General features: G+C 35.8%; 1 protein-coding gene across 1 annotated transcript in view; it reads right to left on the bottom strand.

The window, feature by feature from the left end:
* The window catches only part of SUGCT (succinyl-CoA:glutarate-CoA transferase), a 313,647-nt gene that overhangs the window by 172,238 nt on the left and 121,643 nt on the right, over window positions 1-19,766 (bottom strand). The window contains exon 12 of the mRNA XM_041400354.1: window positions 9,196-9,298. Within this exon, the coding sequence (XP_041256288.1) occupies window positions 9,196-9,298 (103 nt within the window). The remainder of the gene's footprint in view (window positions 1-9,195; window positions 9,299-19,766) is intronic.

The raw sequence follows: 19,766 nt of genomic DNA, 5'->3' as shown, positions 1-19,766 counted from the left end.
AAGTAAAACCTGATTTGCACAGTTTTTGCAGTTTCAGCACAATTTCTGTTGCTGTCATTGGATTTTCCATTTTATTTTCTTCCTTGCTGGATTACATGTACCATCATCTGTAGTTGCAACCACCTGAGAGATTCTGAAATATGTATTCTTCAGAATATCTTTAGTATTTTCATGCCTACAAAACTTAACTCATGCTACAAAGCTTCACCCCACTACTTATAAACTGATTAGTTTGTAATCAATATAAATAATAAAGATCAAGGATAAAATCTAGCCCTTTTGGCCTCTGAAAGGGAAAAAAAACCTCTGCAGGCTATGTTCAATTGGACTCCAAGAGAACTTGGTTGCATTTATTTGGAGGAATAAAAAAAAAACAAAAAAAACCAAAAAAAACCCCAAAAAAACAGAAGAAACATGAAAAGCAACCCTTTGTTCAAGGAATTTATACTGAAGCATGTCTAAAATTTAATCTGAAATCACAGTGTTTATTATTGAGCCTACTTAAAACTTGCTTAGTAAATGAAGTCACAGCTACCTCGGAAAAATATTGCAAAACAAACAATGTTGTTTTCTTACTTGATAAGAAAGTAAGAAAATACTTAGTTGATTTGAGTCAGGCAACCAATAGTCATAGTTAGTCTCACAATTCCCAAACTGTGGGGAAAGCAAAGAATGCCTGTTTAACCTCACTATTACTTTGTGATATGCTCAGATTTAAGAAAAAAAAGTAAAACCAACTTGTAAAAAATCAATTACTTCAGCATATAAACTTACTTGAGGCTAAGAGACTTGATGAGACAGACATATGCTCATATTCCTTTCTTTCCCATACATGCAAGAGTCTTAACACTGATCAGACTTTACATAAATGCAACATCTGGGTTAATTAAAAACTCTCTTTGACCCCACAGTTACACAGTTTATACAAACAGAAATGAGGGCTGGGCTCACACACTGTAGGGAACTTCTCAGAACTTACACATCTAGCTCAGTCGATCAAAGTTTGATGGCCTTATCCTGAGCCTACTCTGGTAGTGTGAGATGCCAAATACAAATTCTTTGAAACCAACGATGCTGCTTTGATGAGCTGCAAGATTAGGGAACCAATGTGTAACTCCTGCAAGTACACAAACTAATCCAAGAGTTTGAGGCACAAGGCACATGTATTATAATTCCTAACACTGAGGCCTAACAAAGACTGAGAGGTTCCAAAAACAGGCTCTATACTTCATACTCAAGCATGGCTTTTTGACACGTGCTTCTAGAAGGAAATGCACAGAGAGGCTAGGTGGTTTTCATGTCCTTGAACGGCCATGACTACAATGTAATTCTTTAACATAACTGAGTATTTTATGAGAATGGATCTCTTTTTTGAGAACTTAATATTGTTCAAAACCCACAAATACTTGGATCATACTCTTCTCAGTGAAAATAGGATTAGCTAAAGAAATACCATTTATATATATAAACACTTAAAAAGGTACTGAAAAACTGTTGCTCCTAAGCACCACTTGCTTGCACAAAGAAAATGCAATGCAATCTAAGTGCATGCTCCACTTATTTCCTGTCAGGCTCCTCCATCATTAGTAAAGATGTGCAAGTGATGCCACTTCTCATAAGGCCTCATTTCAATATACATCAGTTAAATCACATGATAAAAAACTTAATTTCCCAACTTCTCTGGTGCTTTCACATGAGAAGTCATACTTCAGAGAAGCATAACTACTGCATCTTTACAACGCTGCTTCTCCAAGTTCCAACTTCATGGCTAAGAAGCCAAAACAGAGAAAATTAAGAATAAACCCACTATGTTAGTTTTTTCAGCTATTTTTAACAACATCATATTTTTCAGGTGCTCCAATAATACTTTCAACAGTTTCATTTACATCCATGAGGACTCAGCACTGCTATGTATTTTACATGCGGCATCACAAGGCAGGTACTCAAAACATGAGGCACACACATGAAATGACCTTTTAATATTTTTATTTAAGTGACTTATCCAAAACTATGTGGGAACTGTGTGGCAGATGCAGGAAGAGATTCCTGTCTGACACTGAACGTCTATTAAAAGGAAGCTTTATTTCTACTACTTCTTACCTTTCTCACTTCTTTTTATACTTTGAATCAAATGAATTAAGAATTTGAGAGACAACAACCTGGTTCAGAAGGCAGACTCAATGCCCTCCTAATGATCAGTTAAGTCTATCCTGCATGCTTCAGGAAGATGGTACAGCAGAAAGACATTACCTGTTTTAAAAATATCACAATGCATATGAATTAGAGGTTCTACAGTAAAGCTGTTAGTGAGTTCTCATGCTGGTGTTGCTCTTATTTATTGTAGCATTTCTAGAAATCAAAATTCCAGCATAGAAAAACCCTAAACATTTTATCTAATGTAGTTAGACAATTTCTGATCTAGGCTCAAGCCAAACTGGCACCTTCAGGCTCACAAAATTCAAAAAGGGCTTGGGGACCATGTGGCAACAGGTGAAAGCATGCATTCTGTGGGACTAACAGCCAGCTTCTTTCCACTAACCTTAAAACCATGGAAAGAAAAGTGAATGTCTATGACACTGCTATCAACTTTCTGCTCAAGTCTCTTGGAGAAAGAACTAATTCTTTAAAATGGAGCAGAAGAGCTCCCAGGCAAAACCTAGTTGTCAGAATATGTTGGTATGGCAAACAATCTTATTTTTGGAAATTTTTTATCCTCCATGAGTGGGTCATTTTGCCAGAAATGTTCCCAATGTACTTGAGACTTAAGCAGACAACCAGCACTGGAAATTGTGTAAAGCTAAAGGCAACGAAAAATAAAACCTAATAATAGAAATTGTTGAGCTACTTCTTTACTGTAATTTTTCTTATAGCACTGTCTCTAAGTACTAAGTACTGTCTAGACAGTATACAGTTGTATATTAAATGTGTGTACAGACAAAATCCTGTCATTAACATAAGCGCACAGGTTTTTTTTCAAGACTTCTCCACTATAAGCTCTCCACAAGTCAATGTAACAGAGGGAGGCCAAGCACAAAAATGGCACAGTCATGGACCAGATTTCACTACAGCCAAAATTTAAAACACACTTCCTATTACAATGTTCTTCATACCAAAATACAAGTGCCGTTTCATTTTGAGACTCTCCTACAACATCTGTATATAGAATTCTTTCATACTACATATATAATGCATAATTGTGTATATGTGAAAATCACATACTACAAACTGTACTGGAACTGGATTTTTCATTTTACTTCTTCAAAATATGTTCAATTTCTTAATCCATTCCCTTTTAGAAGAGAATCCCCTTTTATAAAATTCCTACAGGCCAAAAGCTTGAAAACATTTGTAATTCAGTATAAGAGAGCTACACTTGACAAAATTAAAGGCTTGGGTATGGCTGGTGGTGAGGTGTTTTTTCATTGCACAGGAATTAAAAATTGAAGCAAAAATTTGTCTTGAAACACCAAAGCCAGGTAGTGCACATTTTCAGCTTAGCAAGAGAGGTATGAATACAGCTGAATTTCTGATTCCAAGTACAGTTTAATTTTAGATGTGTTCATGGAGTTGTTTCACTTTCAATGAATCGGCATTTTTAAATGTAAAAACATTCCATCATAAGATTTCCAACCAGTTTTAGTACTTATTTAATAGACACATAGAAAATTTCATTCCTTTCTCTTGTCTGTTAGGAATTTCTTCCAGAAATATCGTATTGCCTAGGCCTTCAATCAGTTGCTTTTCAGTTGCAGAAACCTCTACATGCAAAAAACCTCCCTATAGGATTATGAACATGCATATAATTTCATTTGTCTTGGGACAGCCCTCAATATGCCACAAACATGTATTTCAACAAAGAATAACAATTAAAATATGGCCATATTAAAAAAAAAAAAAAAAGCAAACAAAATAACCCCCAACCAAAATCAAACCCAAACCATCACCAAAACCCACACAATTAAAAAAAAAAAAAAAAAAAAAAAAAAAAAAAAAACAAAAAAAAAGACAAAAAACTACCACCAAAGCAAAAATACCCTACACATTTTATAACTTTTGCTCTTCTATATGTTCACAATATTGAATGTAGAAGATTTTACCAGATGCGGAAAATTTTTTGCCAAGATGCATATAAAATTACTTCCAAAATAAGAAGCAATCTGAAGGTTAATGAAAAAAAAATAAAGTGCCACCTTCATAAGTCTTCACAAATAATAAACATAAAACATCAAATAATTGCCGGCTGTCAGATATTTCAATCCTCAATTTACTGTGACTTTTTTTTCTGAGGCATATTTAGAGAAATGGCTAAAGGAACTGTAATGGCCTTCTGGGACAGGAAGACTAAGGTTTCAGTAAAAAATGTTAAATTAATTTTTATAGTGATGCAAAGTCAGGGAAGGGTTGTTAAGGGATGGCCTCTTGCCACAGGGTGGAGTTTTGTTATGGTATCCTTTTAGAGTCTGCAGGTGTTTGGCAGGAGCTGAAATCAGGGCCAGCTGTGATATTTCAGCTCCGATATTTCCCTCCCCATATTTCTCAGAAGTGATGCATCAGGATGATGTCTTACACCTGATGTACTCAACTTGTGTGGTATGACTGGAACTGTTGGGGGGGCATGGGGGAAGTGCTACTGCATGGTTTCCATTTTATTTTCAGCTGACAACATTCATATAGTAAAACTCATCAACATGAATGGATTTAATAAGTAAAACACCAGATTACAGTTTAATAAACTGGCCATTTTTTTTCCTGAGTTGTTTTGGTGCTTCCTGTATTACAGCAGCCATTTAATTAAAGTAAGAAAAGAACACTCTATAAAAGAATGTTGAAAGAAATTACAGTGCAAAAAAGGCGAAGGCAATGTTCTAAAGAAGAACAAAACACCTTCAGTCACCTCACTTAACCAGCAAAGATCTTTGTTCTTGCATACTTAGCTGCAGTACAGTGTGTACCTGGTTTTGTTTTGTTTTATCTTTTGGGGGAATTTGAATAGTTTCTATTAAAAATGGTATTCTCTTTTAAGTTTGTTTTGTTTGGAAAGCTTCAAAACACATTGTATTTCATACACATATTCCCCAGGGTATGTAAAATGGGACTATACTGAGGTCACTCATAAGATTTTCGAATGTTTTAAGAATTCTTTTAATGTTTGTACTATCTTGGCCTGGTTAAAAGAACACTTTTTTTTAAAATAGTTTTTAAGTTTCACTATATAAATTTTCATAGTCTATACTGTTCTATTAGGCATTTGTAAGAACTTTCACACACATTGCTTTCTCCCTCACATTTTTAAGAAATTTGTTCCCTTAACTAGTCAATCTCCTTTTTCTCTCAGCCGTTTTCTCCAAATATGCACAAGTACACGCGTACATCTCTCCACAGACTGATTGACTTACCAGTACAAATGCCTGTGGTATTCATTTTAACTTCACAAATGAAGAAAATATTATAATCAGTGGGAAAAGTGGACATTTAATTCCATTCATGGAAAAACAGTATCACCTGGCACTCCAACTGAATAAGAAATTTCCTGGGTTTTGGCAGCTCACTTGGAGTACAACTGAAGCTGTTAATGATATTAGTGAAATGTCTTGGGATCAAAAAAATATGTTGTTTTATCTCAGTTTATAGAAGGGGTTATATAAGGCACTCCCAGCTTTCAGAGCTCTGTGGTCCTTTTAGTTAAAATAAAATTTGAAAGCACAACCAGCTTGTAGCCAATTGAGTTCCATTAGACTATTTCGATCATCTCCTGCAGTTCTTTCCCGCTACTTCCTCACACGTGCTTCTAGCCATCCCTTGCATTGCTCCAGCCCCCTCCCCAGACTTCTGTCTTCATCTGGTCCAGCCTAGCGCATCCTTTACAGCACTGCTGACAGTTGAGCTGACATCCGTGCAGAGCGTCTTGGTCACTAACAGTGCAAGACTACAATGCAAGGTGTTGCATTATGGATATAAAAATCCAAAGATGAAGGAGGAAAATAATGGCAATAAAGGAAGCAAATAAAATGTTTAGATCCAATCTTGATGATAACACACAAAAAGGAAGATGTTAGCTAAGGCTGTGTGTTATTTATTAGAATTAGATAAGAGTTGGGTGAAATTGAGCTATCACTGGGTTTGATGGTTTTATGGACTCTTCGCAATGGTTGAGAGCAAAGGGTGATGAGAAGCAGTTAACTGTGCTATGATCAGTGTTACAGAAAATTAGAGTTTAACATGTCATACAGTATCAGTATGCATGGTTATCATATGCAAATTGAGTAACAGATTTGAACTGTATTTTCTGATCTAAACTGAGTCTGAGAAAACCACATTAGAATGTCAGCACTGGGAAGAATTATTACAAAGTTTTCATACTTGATGAAAATCTGGGTTCAGGCTTATACATAAGAAAATGGGTGGATTGATGAATAGGTGGATAAAGAATTGGTTGGATAGTCACATCCAGAGGTTATGGGTCAATGTCACAGTGAGATGTGATATTGGTGACAAGTGGTGTCCCTCAGGCGCACTTACTGGGACCAGTGCTATTTAACATCTTCATCAATGACAGACAAAAGGATCGAGTGCACCCTCAGCAAGTTTGCAGATGACAAGCTGAGTGGTGCAGTTGTCACACCTGAAGGATAGGATGCCATCCAAAGAGACTCTCACATGCTTGAGAACTGGGCCCATGGGAACATCACAAGTTCAACAAACCCAAGCCCAAAGTTCTGCACCAGGGTCAAGGCAACCCTCAGGATCAATATGGGCTGGGGCATGAGAAGATTGAGAGCAGCCCTGCTGAGAACAAATACAGGCACCTGGTGGATGAGAGGCTGGACATGAGCCAGAAATGTTTGCTTGCATTCCAGAAAGTGAAACGTGTCCCAGGCTGCATCAAAGGAAGTGTGACCAGCCCATCAAGAGAGAGATCCTCCCCTTCTACTCTGCTTTCATAAGATCCCAGAGGAATGCAGTGGAGGTGATCAGAGGGCTGGATGGAGCACCTCTGCAAGAAGGAAAGGCTGAGAGAGCTAGGAATGTTCATCCTAGAAAAGGCTCTGGGGATTCCCTGTTGTGGCCTTTCAGTACTTAAAAAGGGGACTATAAGAATTTTTAGCAGGACCTGTTTTTAGGACAAGTGTTAATGACTCTAAACTGAAAAAAAGGTTAATTTAGATTAGCTACAATAAAGTTTTTTGCAATGATGGTCAGAAAACACTGAAACAGCTTGCCCAAATAGATGGTAAATGCCCCATCACTGAAAATATTCAGGATCAGGCGGGATGGGGCTTCTGAGCCATCTAATCTTGTTGAAGATACCCCTGCAGATTGCAGGGCTGTTGGAGTAGATGACCTCACAAAGGTCCTTTCCAACTCAAAATATTTTATGATTCTATGAAAATTCTTGCTGTGATTGGAGTATGTTCTTGTTAGTGGGTGCTGGTTTTCTGTAACACCTGGGATTTCATAGTGCAGAGGATACCCAGATTACAGTCTCTCAGGTGATAAATTTCTTCCCCAGTCAGACAGTCTGTCTCTTTTTTTCCCTGCTTGCTTTGAAATGAGACTAATCTGTGAGAAAATGCTTCTTTCAGAAATGAAATTAAGGTATAACATGCAGCTATGCACAAATATTGGCATTAAATTTCTAGTAGCTTTGTCAGGTGCCATGTATTTCAAAGGGTGAAGAAAAGAAGGCTTTAAAACAATTTCATGAGGAAGAGATTAGCATGCCCCTTACAGAAAAATATTTCAAAAAACATGCCGTATCTAACTTCAAAGCACCATGGTACCTTTTATTGATAGGTTAACTATATCAAGTAATAACCTGACACATACATATAAACAACATATATATATATAATATTATATACATGAAAATGTTATTTAGGTGAATTCTAACAAGAGCAAGGTAGCCAAGATAACCTCTTTCCAATTTGGGAGGTAATAGCCAATGACATATAATGTTTTAAAAACAGTCTCTTTCAGAGTAGACTCAACTTCTTAAAATTCACAGCATCAAAAAAAGCACGGAATATTTTTCCAATGTTGCCCCAAGCAGAGCCAAGTCTGAGTAAAATACTCTTGCTGTATGTTCTTCAAAGCCCAATCTTAATCCCTGTGAAAGTTATGAAGTGAAAAATTTGGCCCATGCATACTTTATGGCATGATACTACATAATTTGAAGGAGAAAGAGCGTATTTATTTAATAAAAAAATATTCTTTCCCTGCAGTCACCTACCAAATATTATTTTATGCCTCTAAAACATAATATTTATAACAAACATTTATTATAAATATATTTTTTTTATGACAGGGATTGCTTTGCTGCTCTTATTTTCCCAACACTGCAATCACAATCGCAACAAACACTTCTGACAGCAGACATGGAAATGTACAAAATCAGAAGAAACAATCAAAACAGTCATTGATCAATCATTTTTTCTTGTGATTCTCTTTAGTAAAAATCATCTTAGAGGAGATTCATCACACACTAGAACAGTCATAAAATATTCAGTTGCAGTACTCAAGACAGCATAATTCAGTTTATCTTGGGCCCTTTAACACTTCCTAAGCCAGAGAGCCAAAAAGCAAGGAAGGCATCAGGGAATATAAAGATAATATAACTCTCCAGATACTAAAGTATAAAAATATTGTTTATAATTAAGCATAGGTGTAATCCAGCGCAATATTTAAAACAGATACAGAGACGAACTGGTTTTAGCTACTGAAACCACCAGGCCAAGAAAAGTTTTCTTTCTTTATATGGATTTTGTGCTTCATTTTTCTTTTTCCAATCAAAATGTTGCCCATTTTTTTTTCAAACAGAATTGATTTTGGTTATCCATACAAAAAATTAGTTCTTTCAGAGCCCAAAAAAAGTGCTTTTCTGCATATTTATGCGATAAAATGCAACTACATACAATATTATGGTTTCTTTCTCTGTTTTACCAGCCAGTTTTGAAATATAGACTCTCGATGTGAGACATGGAATACCTATGGTTTAATTTGTTTTGACAACATCTGAGTTCCCAAGCACATAATTCATTCAAACGTGTATTTATTTCTTAATATGACCTACTACTGGCTGAAACTCAATCCATCATGAACCTCTCAAATCCCATGTTAAAGTAGCCAAACTCACGTGTGAGTGACACGTGTAAGACGTGTGTAATAATGTACAGAAGAGATTTGGTGAGGACCAACCTGAGGATCTGAGAACACTTGCTGCATGTTGTTGATTGGGCCATATGGAACCCCACTCCCTTCAAAGAGCTGCAACCACTCGATCGTTGCTTTTTCTGAAAACCTAAGAGCAAATAAAAATAAATGTGGTTTAAACACTGTACTTTCAGATTCTAAGGAATGTATAGCATGTCTCCCTTCTCTTTCTGCTTCCATACTCCTCTCCATTGATTTCTTCTCAGTCAGTGAATAAAATAACATGTACTACCTATGTTCTTCAGAAATGCAAAACCCAAAGACATAGGGGAAAGAATATCTCTGAAAGAACTTCTGTTTCTATCTGATCATCTGATGCAATACAGGAATGATGTAAAGCTAAATTTATCATCAGTTTCAAATAAGGATCAATGGGTTTCCTCCCTTCCTTAATTATACTAATGTGCCTCACATTTGTTTCCCATTATGTACATATTTAACAACAAAAAGATGTAGTGCAAGTACCATACAGTACTGCTCATCAAAAACATACATCAGGATTAAAAACCACATTTTTAGGTCAGATAACAAGACTGATCACATATTTTTTTAGTTGTATGGTTGTACAACCTATCCTAAGAACACCCAGTTCAGCATATATACGCAGTGCCTGTATGCTGGTGAACACATTGCTCCAGGTCTTTTATCAAAAAGCTTGTTTTATTTCTTTCTAAGCATTCTATTTCATAACTAGCAACACCACTCTATTTCCCCTGTTTTGCTAGATAGATTTTCTTTCCTCACCTGCCTAGTGAAGTTGCATAGAAAGTTTGAAGTGAAGTTTGAAGAAAGCACACTGTTGAAATACCAGTCACTGAGAGATGGTATTTTCTGCTGTCATTTGGGATTCTGAATCAGAGGTGAACTTACTTGGAGATAGTATTTTAAGTTTCAGGAAGATAAATAACATAGAGGTCTACCAGTTTATTAGAAATCAAAGACTGACTTCATGATAGACCCAACACTGAAAAGAAATTAGATGTGATTTAAAGACTAATGGAAACTAAATTAATAGAAACCTTTAAAAGGGACACTCAATTACTGGTATTCTATAGCTCTCAGTTTGCTGTTCCTTAAGAGTAATTTGGAACAATGTCAGTAAAACTCAGCTTTACTTCCAGCACAAAATATGGATGGCCCCTTCTCAGAGCTAGCAGATTTATTCCTGAAGTCAACAAGCAATTCTAGAAGAAATGGAAGGAGTGATAAAAAAAAAAAATCAAAATAAAAGTCCTTAAAATTTCAAAATGTATTCTAAAATGAAGCAAGACTCATGAAGAAACAAAGCCTAATGCAGCATAGCTTCTAAATAAAACCGATATAAGAATACTGCAATGTACTTCACTGAATATTAAAGTCATTTCATGGTAAAGATGTAGTCAGCCATAAAGACAGTGCTGCTGTTAGACCCATCTAGGGTCTATCTAATTTAGTACTCCGTTGTAGCCATACTTAGAACCAGGTATATTGCAGGAAACTGGGGAAAAAGGTAACTCTAGCAAGGCAGATAACCTTCCTTCCTCAGTGATTGCAGGTATTAACCATGATTTTAGTCTGAAATACAATCTGTATTTCCCTTCAGTACTCTTCATTTGACAACAGTTCTCATAATCTTTATATTCTTTTTATTCGTAGCCTTCTAGGTCTGGGGCTCAAACTACTGCACAATGTAAATAACATTTGCAGGAAAAACAGTTTCCCTTCAGTTACAGATGCTGTTTACATAAAATTATGCTATTCCCTTCTAGCAACGGAGATGCTTCATATTTCATAGCTCACTAAATCCCTTGTTATAAATTGAAAGCTTTCTTCATCTACTACTTTTTGACACTTCAAATTCTACTATCTCATTTCTAACAGGACAGGACAACTGAAGAGGAATCCTGGACTCACCTTCATAACCATGGTGCTGAAGACTATCACTAGGAAATGACTGTAATTCTCAATGTATCTATCTCATTCAATTGATCTGTTAGTAATTAATAAGTCCTGTTATGCTCCTGCATTTCTTTTTAAGAAAGAGTTTATAAATATACTCCTGAGTCTAAAAAACCAAAATTTTTGCATTTAAAGGATAGCCTGAAAATGAAGTCTTTTCAACAGGAGTGTCTGTAATCTATATCTGCATAACCAGCAGACTACTTTCTGATATTGTGGTAAACCTGAATAATTTTCAAGACATTGTATTCTTCTTCAGTTAGACCACTGTGACTGACTTAACATATAGTGGAATTGTATATGTATATGTTAAGCAAAATTTCTGTGATTCTGTGTGAATTTCTACAATTTAAGGTTGCACTTAGGTTTTTCCTTCCTACATAACAGAAAAAAAAAAACCTACAATTTTGTAAAAAACAAGAGATTGTCTATTATCCTCAAGGGACACACACAGCATTTCTTCTTGAAATTGAAGCTCTGTCTAACTCTGATGTAGAACTGCTTCCTTTATTTGTGTTAAAGAGGCTGTTGAGAGCATATTGTTAAGCAAACTGTTTAAAACCAAAACAGAACACCACCATTGCCAATAAAGGTCTCGTATTCAGATTTTGAGAGCAAAAGCATGGAACTATTTTGCTCATTCAACTATGTTTTATATAATGAAACATCTGCTGTGCATCATTAAGGGAGAAATACTGTTTCAAAATCTGATAAAATATGGACGTTTTTCATGGATAGAAAAACGTTAATTTTTACCTCTGATGTCAGCTGTACAAACTTAATTTTTTTTTTACCAACCTGTATGTATAATTCCCCTAACTAAATACAATTTGTGATAATACTTGCACAAATAAATACTATAACCATTACTTAAAGTGAAGGGCTGATGTCTAGGTTGCTAAGTATCCATTAACAATATGCTCAGCACTCTCAAATAACAAGAGAAGACCCTCAGCAAAAACTTCCAAGAAGTAGAAGACTAACGTTCTCTCCCAAAAATGAAAGCTCAGCCAGCAGGAATTTAGAGGGTTTGGCCAATCCTTTTTCTCTTAACATATTTTAAAATGTCTTTCTATGCTTTTTCATTGCTTTTAATAAATATCTTACTTCATATATTTTCAGTTAAGAAAAAAGAAAATATTAACTTACTTTATACATACATAAATAAAATCACTTTGATGAAAACACATACAAGGCTAAACAATGGTCCATCTTTCAAAACTGAGCTATTAGGAAAAAAAAGGAATCCAAGACTGTAGAGCACCTGAACTCTGAAACATGAACTTGCAAGAGGATCTTCACCTCAGAGATACTCAGTGACCGCAGGAGAGCTCAACACTGCTCACACTACAACTTCATTTCTTTTCAGAGGAGTCACTCTTCCTATAAAATGCTCCATCTGCCACATATATATATATATATAATCACACAAATGCTCTCTAAATTACCTGTGATTTATTTATAGAGATGTTTTAAACCTGTAGCTTAGCTTTCTGCAATTACTACCAGTATTTTAGAAGTTCAAAAGGATTTGCTTTTTACTGTACTACTTTGTGGTATGAAGGTCAAATTCAGGCTCTTTCTGAAAGCACCTCTGAGAAGGAAGGATATGTACCCCAATGAAGAACAAACCCATTGCTAGGACATTTACTGCAAAGCCTGAAGTGAGGCTCACTTTCTGAAGAGGTCAAAGTCTCCATGATGCCTTATTTGCGTTTTAAGCAGTACTAAGCCTCCTCTGCACTCACGAAGATATTAAAGTTGCAGTATTGAAATGAGACATCAAATTGCAGAACATTTAACATCAAATACACTTCATGCTTTACAATATTTTAAGAATAGAAAGTGTGGCATAAGCTGAATTAATTGAAATTGGAAGAAATCCAACTAAATATTCTTCAATTAGTAAATATAGCAGGCATCATTAAATGAAAACATTTAAATTTAAACTATACACTCAGCAAATTCATCAAAAAAATTACAGCACAATATAAGAAAAAACCTCTAAAAGGCAAAAAATTAAATATAAAATAAAAAAGTTTTACACCTTGTTTTCTTACATAAACTACAAGTGTGGTGTTTCTTCTTGAAAAGGAGGATCTACATTCACTTCTCCTTTCTAAGAAATTCTAATTTAAAAAAAAAGTAAGCAATCCATCATTACATGTAAAACAGAAAAAGAACGTCTGCTTGCCTTGTGCAAGTTATATTAAATGGCTTTAATGTGTTCATATATTTTAATAGCACTTAGGTGAGTTTCTAAGTTTCTCATCCAGATAATTATTAAAATAAAATGTGGTGGTTTTTTTAGCAATATGTTGTCTTTCAATGAAAGACTTTAAAAGTTTGAATGAATCTACTTTGAGTGTATTCCATTTTCTATGTTGCCTAGGAAATCTTCAATCCTTGCTACATCCTGTGTGGAAGGGCAACCATGTTTCTGTAATGGATAAAAACATCCAATTCTGCACAAAGTTTAGAACTACTGAAGCAAAATACTGCTCTTTTCTATAGGAAGCTTATGGCAATTAATGTAGAGAAGTAATTTGGACAGCTACCAAATACAGATGGAACGGCAACCTCTAGGATTAGTAAGAGCTTTCTACATGTGGTCAATCACAAAAAGCTCCCCTGTCCTTGCTAAAGTCCACAAGAGCATTCCTGTGTTTTCTAGAATAACCCAAATCTGCATAATAGTTTTTGTTTCATTTTGTTCTATCAACAGTTTCTTCACTCCCAAATACCTATGATATTTTTTCTCTTCACTACCAAACACCTCTTCATTGTAGTTAAATTAGTAAGAGAGCTGGTACAGATTCTTACAGTAGCATCTATGGAAGACAGTACAGAAAGCAAAAGCCCTAGAAAATATTTGCTTGGAAAATTGAAAGAACAGTTCACTGCACACCTTTAGTGTACAGTGAATACAGAATTAGTGTTTTCAAAGTGAACACTACAGTATTTACTCAATAGTGTGTAAATATCTCTGTTAGTGTCTATTCTTCTGTTACTGGTGAATCACTGGGAGAACCACAATGGACAAAATATTAAAATAGTTGTGATCAACATGATTGTACAGGTTTTGCTGAGAGATATTTCAAATACTTTAAAAGATGGCACGTACAGTAGATTATAAGTGGTAGCTACATAAAAAATACTATCCAGAGATTTGCAGGTACAACAAATTCACCATGAAAATTCTTCTATATTTTTGCATACTATAAATATTGTTACTAGCTTTATAGAATTATTAATACATCTTCACCTTTATGCACTAAATTTGTTCCAGAAGTTAATGGACTTTCTCATTCCTCTATCAACATTGACATGCTGCTTTAAAACTATGTATGATTTTAAAGGAATGGCATACCACACAGAGGGAAACACGTCTATCTTGCAAAATGTATTTCTTATGGCTACTGAGTAGTTACTCCAGCATGTAAAAGAGCTTGTTCTCTTTGTAGTCAGATAATGTTAAGCTACACACATTAGAAATATACCACTTTTCTCCAACCTTTCTCTGTTTTACTCAAGTACAAAAAAGAACCGTAACTTTTATAGTTATAACAAAAGAAGTGCAAATTAACTGAAAATCAGCTAGGTAAACACACATCAATAAACACACATTGTGAAGGATGAAAAGTTTAATTGATTTTATTGCTGCTTTTTCTTGTAACCCAAAGGTTAAAAGGGATTAAAGAGCTAACAAAGATCAGGTCAAAAAGTTCATTTAAAAATCACTGATTTCAGTAGCCTCAAGTTAGAAATGTAAGTCATCAGAAAAGAGATGGCAAGTTCCTTTTCAGAAAGGATCTTGAACTCATACAGATATGAGAATCTTAGAAAGTTATTAGAAGGTAAGAAAAAAACCACAGAAAATACACATTAGCTTACCCAGTCCAAAAAGAAGATGCTTGAAACATTTTAGATCTCTCTCATTTGTGCACACAGACGCCAACATAAAATAGCAATTTCAAACAAAGCATTTTAAAGCAAAATGTGGCAATTTGGTAGCCAATGTCTACACAACTCAACCCGCTATGTACTGGTGGTAAGGTAGGTGACTGGGGAATGTAAGCCTTACCAGCTGTGCCACACTGAAGTCAATTGTCTTTCAAACTTCAAACACCTGTCTTGCTGAAGCTGTAAACAACTAGATCCTCATGCCTGAAACGTTATCAAGTGACTTCAGTCAGCAAGGCTCTTGGCTTAGAAAAGGAAATGGTGGGGATAGGGAAGGAGATTTACAAAGACTGGGTGTGTCTCAAGAAGTGTGAATTTAACAATGCTTCTCATCAGGCAAATTAAACATCTTACAATACTCTTTCCCCTTTAGGTGCCTTCCTCTTCTGTTACTAGGTGGAAACCATTTAGCAACAACTTTATTAACTGAGGATCAAGTTTCTCTGTATTTCCTTCCTGCTCATTCCTTTTCCCCTCACACTTAGATATGCAGCATGCAGCTGTAGTGTACAGTCAAGAAGAAGGGGTTTAAAATGTAAGTGCTAGGAATAGAAGTTCCACTCTGAATCATTTCCAGCCCTAACACTTCTGAGTCTACAATAATTCAGTTAGAGCTGCAGAAGCACTAATCATACTGAATTTATGTTCTTCATTATGTGAAGCTGCTTCAATTTACACGCTGAGGGCACGTCTGCTACTCACCTTCCACCTACACCTATACACCCCCACACACTCTGTTCCATTTACAGGTTAATTTCCCAAAGTGCCTTGGAGCACACATTTAGCTGCCCTTAAAATGTGTCTACATTACTGAGATGCATGGTGGGATTAATGTTTGAATTGCGGAGTAATTTGAACAGGAAGGTCAGCAGATTAAGCCCCCTCTCTCAAAGCAGTTTCTTCTAAAACTGGTATTACGCTAGCTTTTGCACAGATGTCAAATTTCATGTGTAGTCTATATATATGTGTTGACATATGCATGCTTATATATACACATACAAAATAATCTGCATTGTGTCTGGTACTATTGTGTTCTAGCGGAAGCAAAAGTGAAAGGGAGGTAAAGGGGGAAGAGAGCAACAATTAAAACTTGGTTCTCTTGTTTGTGAGTTAGATGTACATCTAACTCACAAACCAGAGGTTTTCAGTGGAAACTTAAAAACCAGAGTGCTCTGTAGTCTGTCAGTTCTCACGAGCTGGGAGTCTCAGGGGCCCCAGTGGTAGCCATTGAACCTGACTTCCACCCAGGTAGGGTCATTTTAAATTGACTCTTGGCACATACACAAAAAAGGAAGGCAGAAGTAATTTGCTTTTGTCAGAGTTCTGCTTTCTTGTCATTTGGGGAAATGTAACCTAAATACAGAGGCAGATACAGAAGTACAGAAGGCACCAAAACTTTTTTTTTTTTTTTAACTGAAGAGAAGATGTGTAAATGCCAGCAGTGGGAGGAGAAAGAGGAAATACGATGAAGAGAGGGAAGAGGGCCTATAGGCAGTGAAGGAAGATGATGGGAACAGGAAAAAAAACAGCATAGAAGGAAGAGGACCAGAGATGGGAAAGGGATAACACCAACAGTAGCAAAACAAGTTCAAAATGCCCCATAGGCCTATATCATTCTTCCCTGTGAATATCCCATGAAGCAGCATTTTACTCATTTCCCCATAGAGTATGGAACTAAAAACACTCCATATCTTGAGAAGGAACTGTATTCTGTAATCCCTCCTATTGCTTCAGTACGAGAGCAGGCTCTCTCAGAAGCAGCATACCACTCCACAGGGGTTTACCTTCCCATCACCTTTATTGACATCCGACATTCTCTGCGGATATGTGAACTTATCCTTCCTTATTTGCTCTCCCTCTCCACCTTTCATTTGTGCCTTACAGATGGAATTGAGTTGTTCAGAGAGCAAACTGGATTTAAGAGTTAAGGACAGGCATGCTTCACTCTTCGTTTATGTCAGAGAAGAAAGAGCATGAGGAAATTCTTTCTGAAATGAATGGAGCAATTCACACCTTTCAGAGCTGTTGTTTCAAGTTGCATATATGTCTGAAGTCATATTCATCCCCATCTTGTATTCTCACTCAGTTCAGTATATCTGACTTTGATGAATATGTCATTTCACACCCTTCTGAAAAGTCTTTGGTTTAAAGGTCAATTTCTTCGCAGTGCTGCATAATCCCCATGGTTACCTGACTGCCTTGAAATCTGGCATGGTTACCACAGCTGGTGAGTAGAAATTAGAGGTCACATGAGTCAAGAATTCCCAAGATAGAGCCTTTTTTCTTAAAAAAACCCAGCATTACTTAACATTGACCAACTGTCCCAATGTTTCCTTTGTGCACACATCTAGAAATAAAACTGTGACCAAAGAGTCTCAGTTGCTCAGTTTTCAAAAAATAAAAGCCACCAAGTGTCTCCTTGGTATTCAGAGTTCAGATGCTTTCAAAACTTTCAGCTCCACACATGAAGCAAATTAAATGCTCGAGACTTCAGGGAGTTATTGACCCTGTGAGTAGGTCTAAACAACTCCTTCTATTCCTATACAAAGCCTGGCAAACACTTTTTCTTAAGGGTTACTTTTTCATACTTTTTCTTAAGCAAGTAATCCTTCTTTTTGCACTTACTGAATGCTCAGAAGTTAGAAATTAACTGTAGCTTCAATGAGGTAGCTCATTTTGAAAATTAAGAAAAAAATGAAAAGGTGAAACACAGCTCCATTAACAGTTCAAAAAGGATAAGGGCAAGGAAACAGAGTAGATAGGTCAAAGGAAACCTGCTCTAGGCTCTGGTGGAGCTTTTGTTTATTAGGATTACAACAACATCAAAAGCTTGAAAAAAATGCATGCTTTTATCTACTGTGCAACAGCAGTGCTATATATAAGCAACTGCAGAGTACCAAGCATCTGCCATACATGCTGCTTAAATACCAATGACTTAGTGGAGCAGAAAGGGTGTGTAAACTGAAAATGGCAGTGGAAGAGTTTGGGGAAAAAAGAAGTGGCTCATCTTAACAAAACTACTGTACTTCACACAATTGTACTTCATTTGCTAGACTGAGAAAATCGATGTCTAAGAATATGTCTTCTAAGCTGCTCCAGCTTATATCGCCACAAATTCATTTTAAAGTGGACAGCAGTACACATACAGTGAATGAATAGAAGGGTCTGCAGGTGTTTTTGTCCAAGTAATGCACCTTAGGTTTATATTTTCCATGTGCTGGAAGCTGTAATACTATCAAGCAATCAGTGAGTAAATTAAAGTATTTTTCAGTGAAATTCTGTCATTACTATTTTGTCATTTCCCTTCATTTCTCAAGGGTTGACATTTTTTAGCACTGAGAAACTATTAATTTAATTCTCTAAGTGACTTCAAAAATAAACCACATACAATTTTACAAAACACTGCGCATTAGTGAATTAAAGCAAAGTTACCATGGAATGTGTGTGGAAACACATTCAACTTCCATTAGAATACTGAAGGTGTTCGTTATATCTGTGTTTTATAACTGATTGCCAGATGAACTCACAATAATATGACATAGCAGAATATTTTAGAAATGTTTACTCCAAAAGTGTGTATATATTTACATACTTGCATATAATATACAGAAATTCAGCCTACATTATAATAATAGAACACAAACTCTGAGGAAAAAAAGACAAAAAGCAGTAATTAGATGAGCAATAATCTAATTTGATTAACTAATAGCTACAGATATAAAACCAAATTGTAATTCTGGCAATTTAAAGAACAACTGTTCCTTGAACTTTATCTTGTTGTTCAGATGTTGCCCATAGGAAAAAAAAAGACAACATCCAAAATGAATCAGAAGCAATGAGCTATCAAGTAACTGATCTATGGATGGCAAAATAGCCTTCTCACAAGATAACAGAGTACATCAGACAAATTCCATATTAAATCAAGTCCAAGTAATAAGTCAACATGAACCAACTTTGAAACTAAAACTATGCATTAACAATGTAAGAGCTCAAAACTAGGTCAAAATATAAATTATGGCCTTTCAGGGCTCAAAACTTATAGCAAGAGCGGCCTCATTTGCGCTATCACAATCCATTTGTTATAGGAAGATAAAAGAAGAGTTCTGAAAGTTAATCAAGGTCAGTTGCACCATAATTATTAAAAAATGCAGTCACCTGGTACTTTGTTTTTTCACCAGAGGCAGGACATCTGAAAATAGACAGGTAAGACAGAGACAAAAGTACAAGTGCAACTGAAAGAGATAATAACTCTCTACACTCTTTAATGACTCATGATTCTGGTTCTCAATATCCAAAAAATGTGGGATTGTGAGTGGGGGGTGTGGATGTGCTACTGAAACACTTTTTCTTGGATGGAATGAAAAGGGGAGACATCTGACTTAATGCTTCTAAACCTCCCTATTAAAATTGCCTCAGTGATAACTGTTATGCAGTTATCATAACTATATATGTTAGTTAACATATATGTTAGTCTTTGTTGACAAAGACTAACACTGGTCAAGTGTCAACATGATAGTATGACTTTTTTTGAATAATTAACCACCTTCTGTGCTCATCCCCAGAAGTATGAGGTGCTGCCAAAGCCACCTTTGGGAAGGTTTGCACAGATTAGATTTTTCTTTCATTACATAAATTTATATCATCCTCTCCATTAA

This window comes from Onychostruthus taczanowskii, unplaced genomic scaffold, assembly GCF_017590055.1.
Source record: "Onychostruthus taczanowskii isolate IOZ18803 unplaced genomic scaffold, ASM1759005v1 scaffold179, whole genome shotgun sequence".
NCBI classification, from domain to species: domain Eukaryota; kingdom Metazoa; phylum Chordata; class Aves; order Passeriformes; family Passeridae; genus Onychostruthus; species Onychostruthus taczanowskii.
This window is presented reverse-complemented; position numbering and strand designations above follow the sequence as displayed.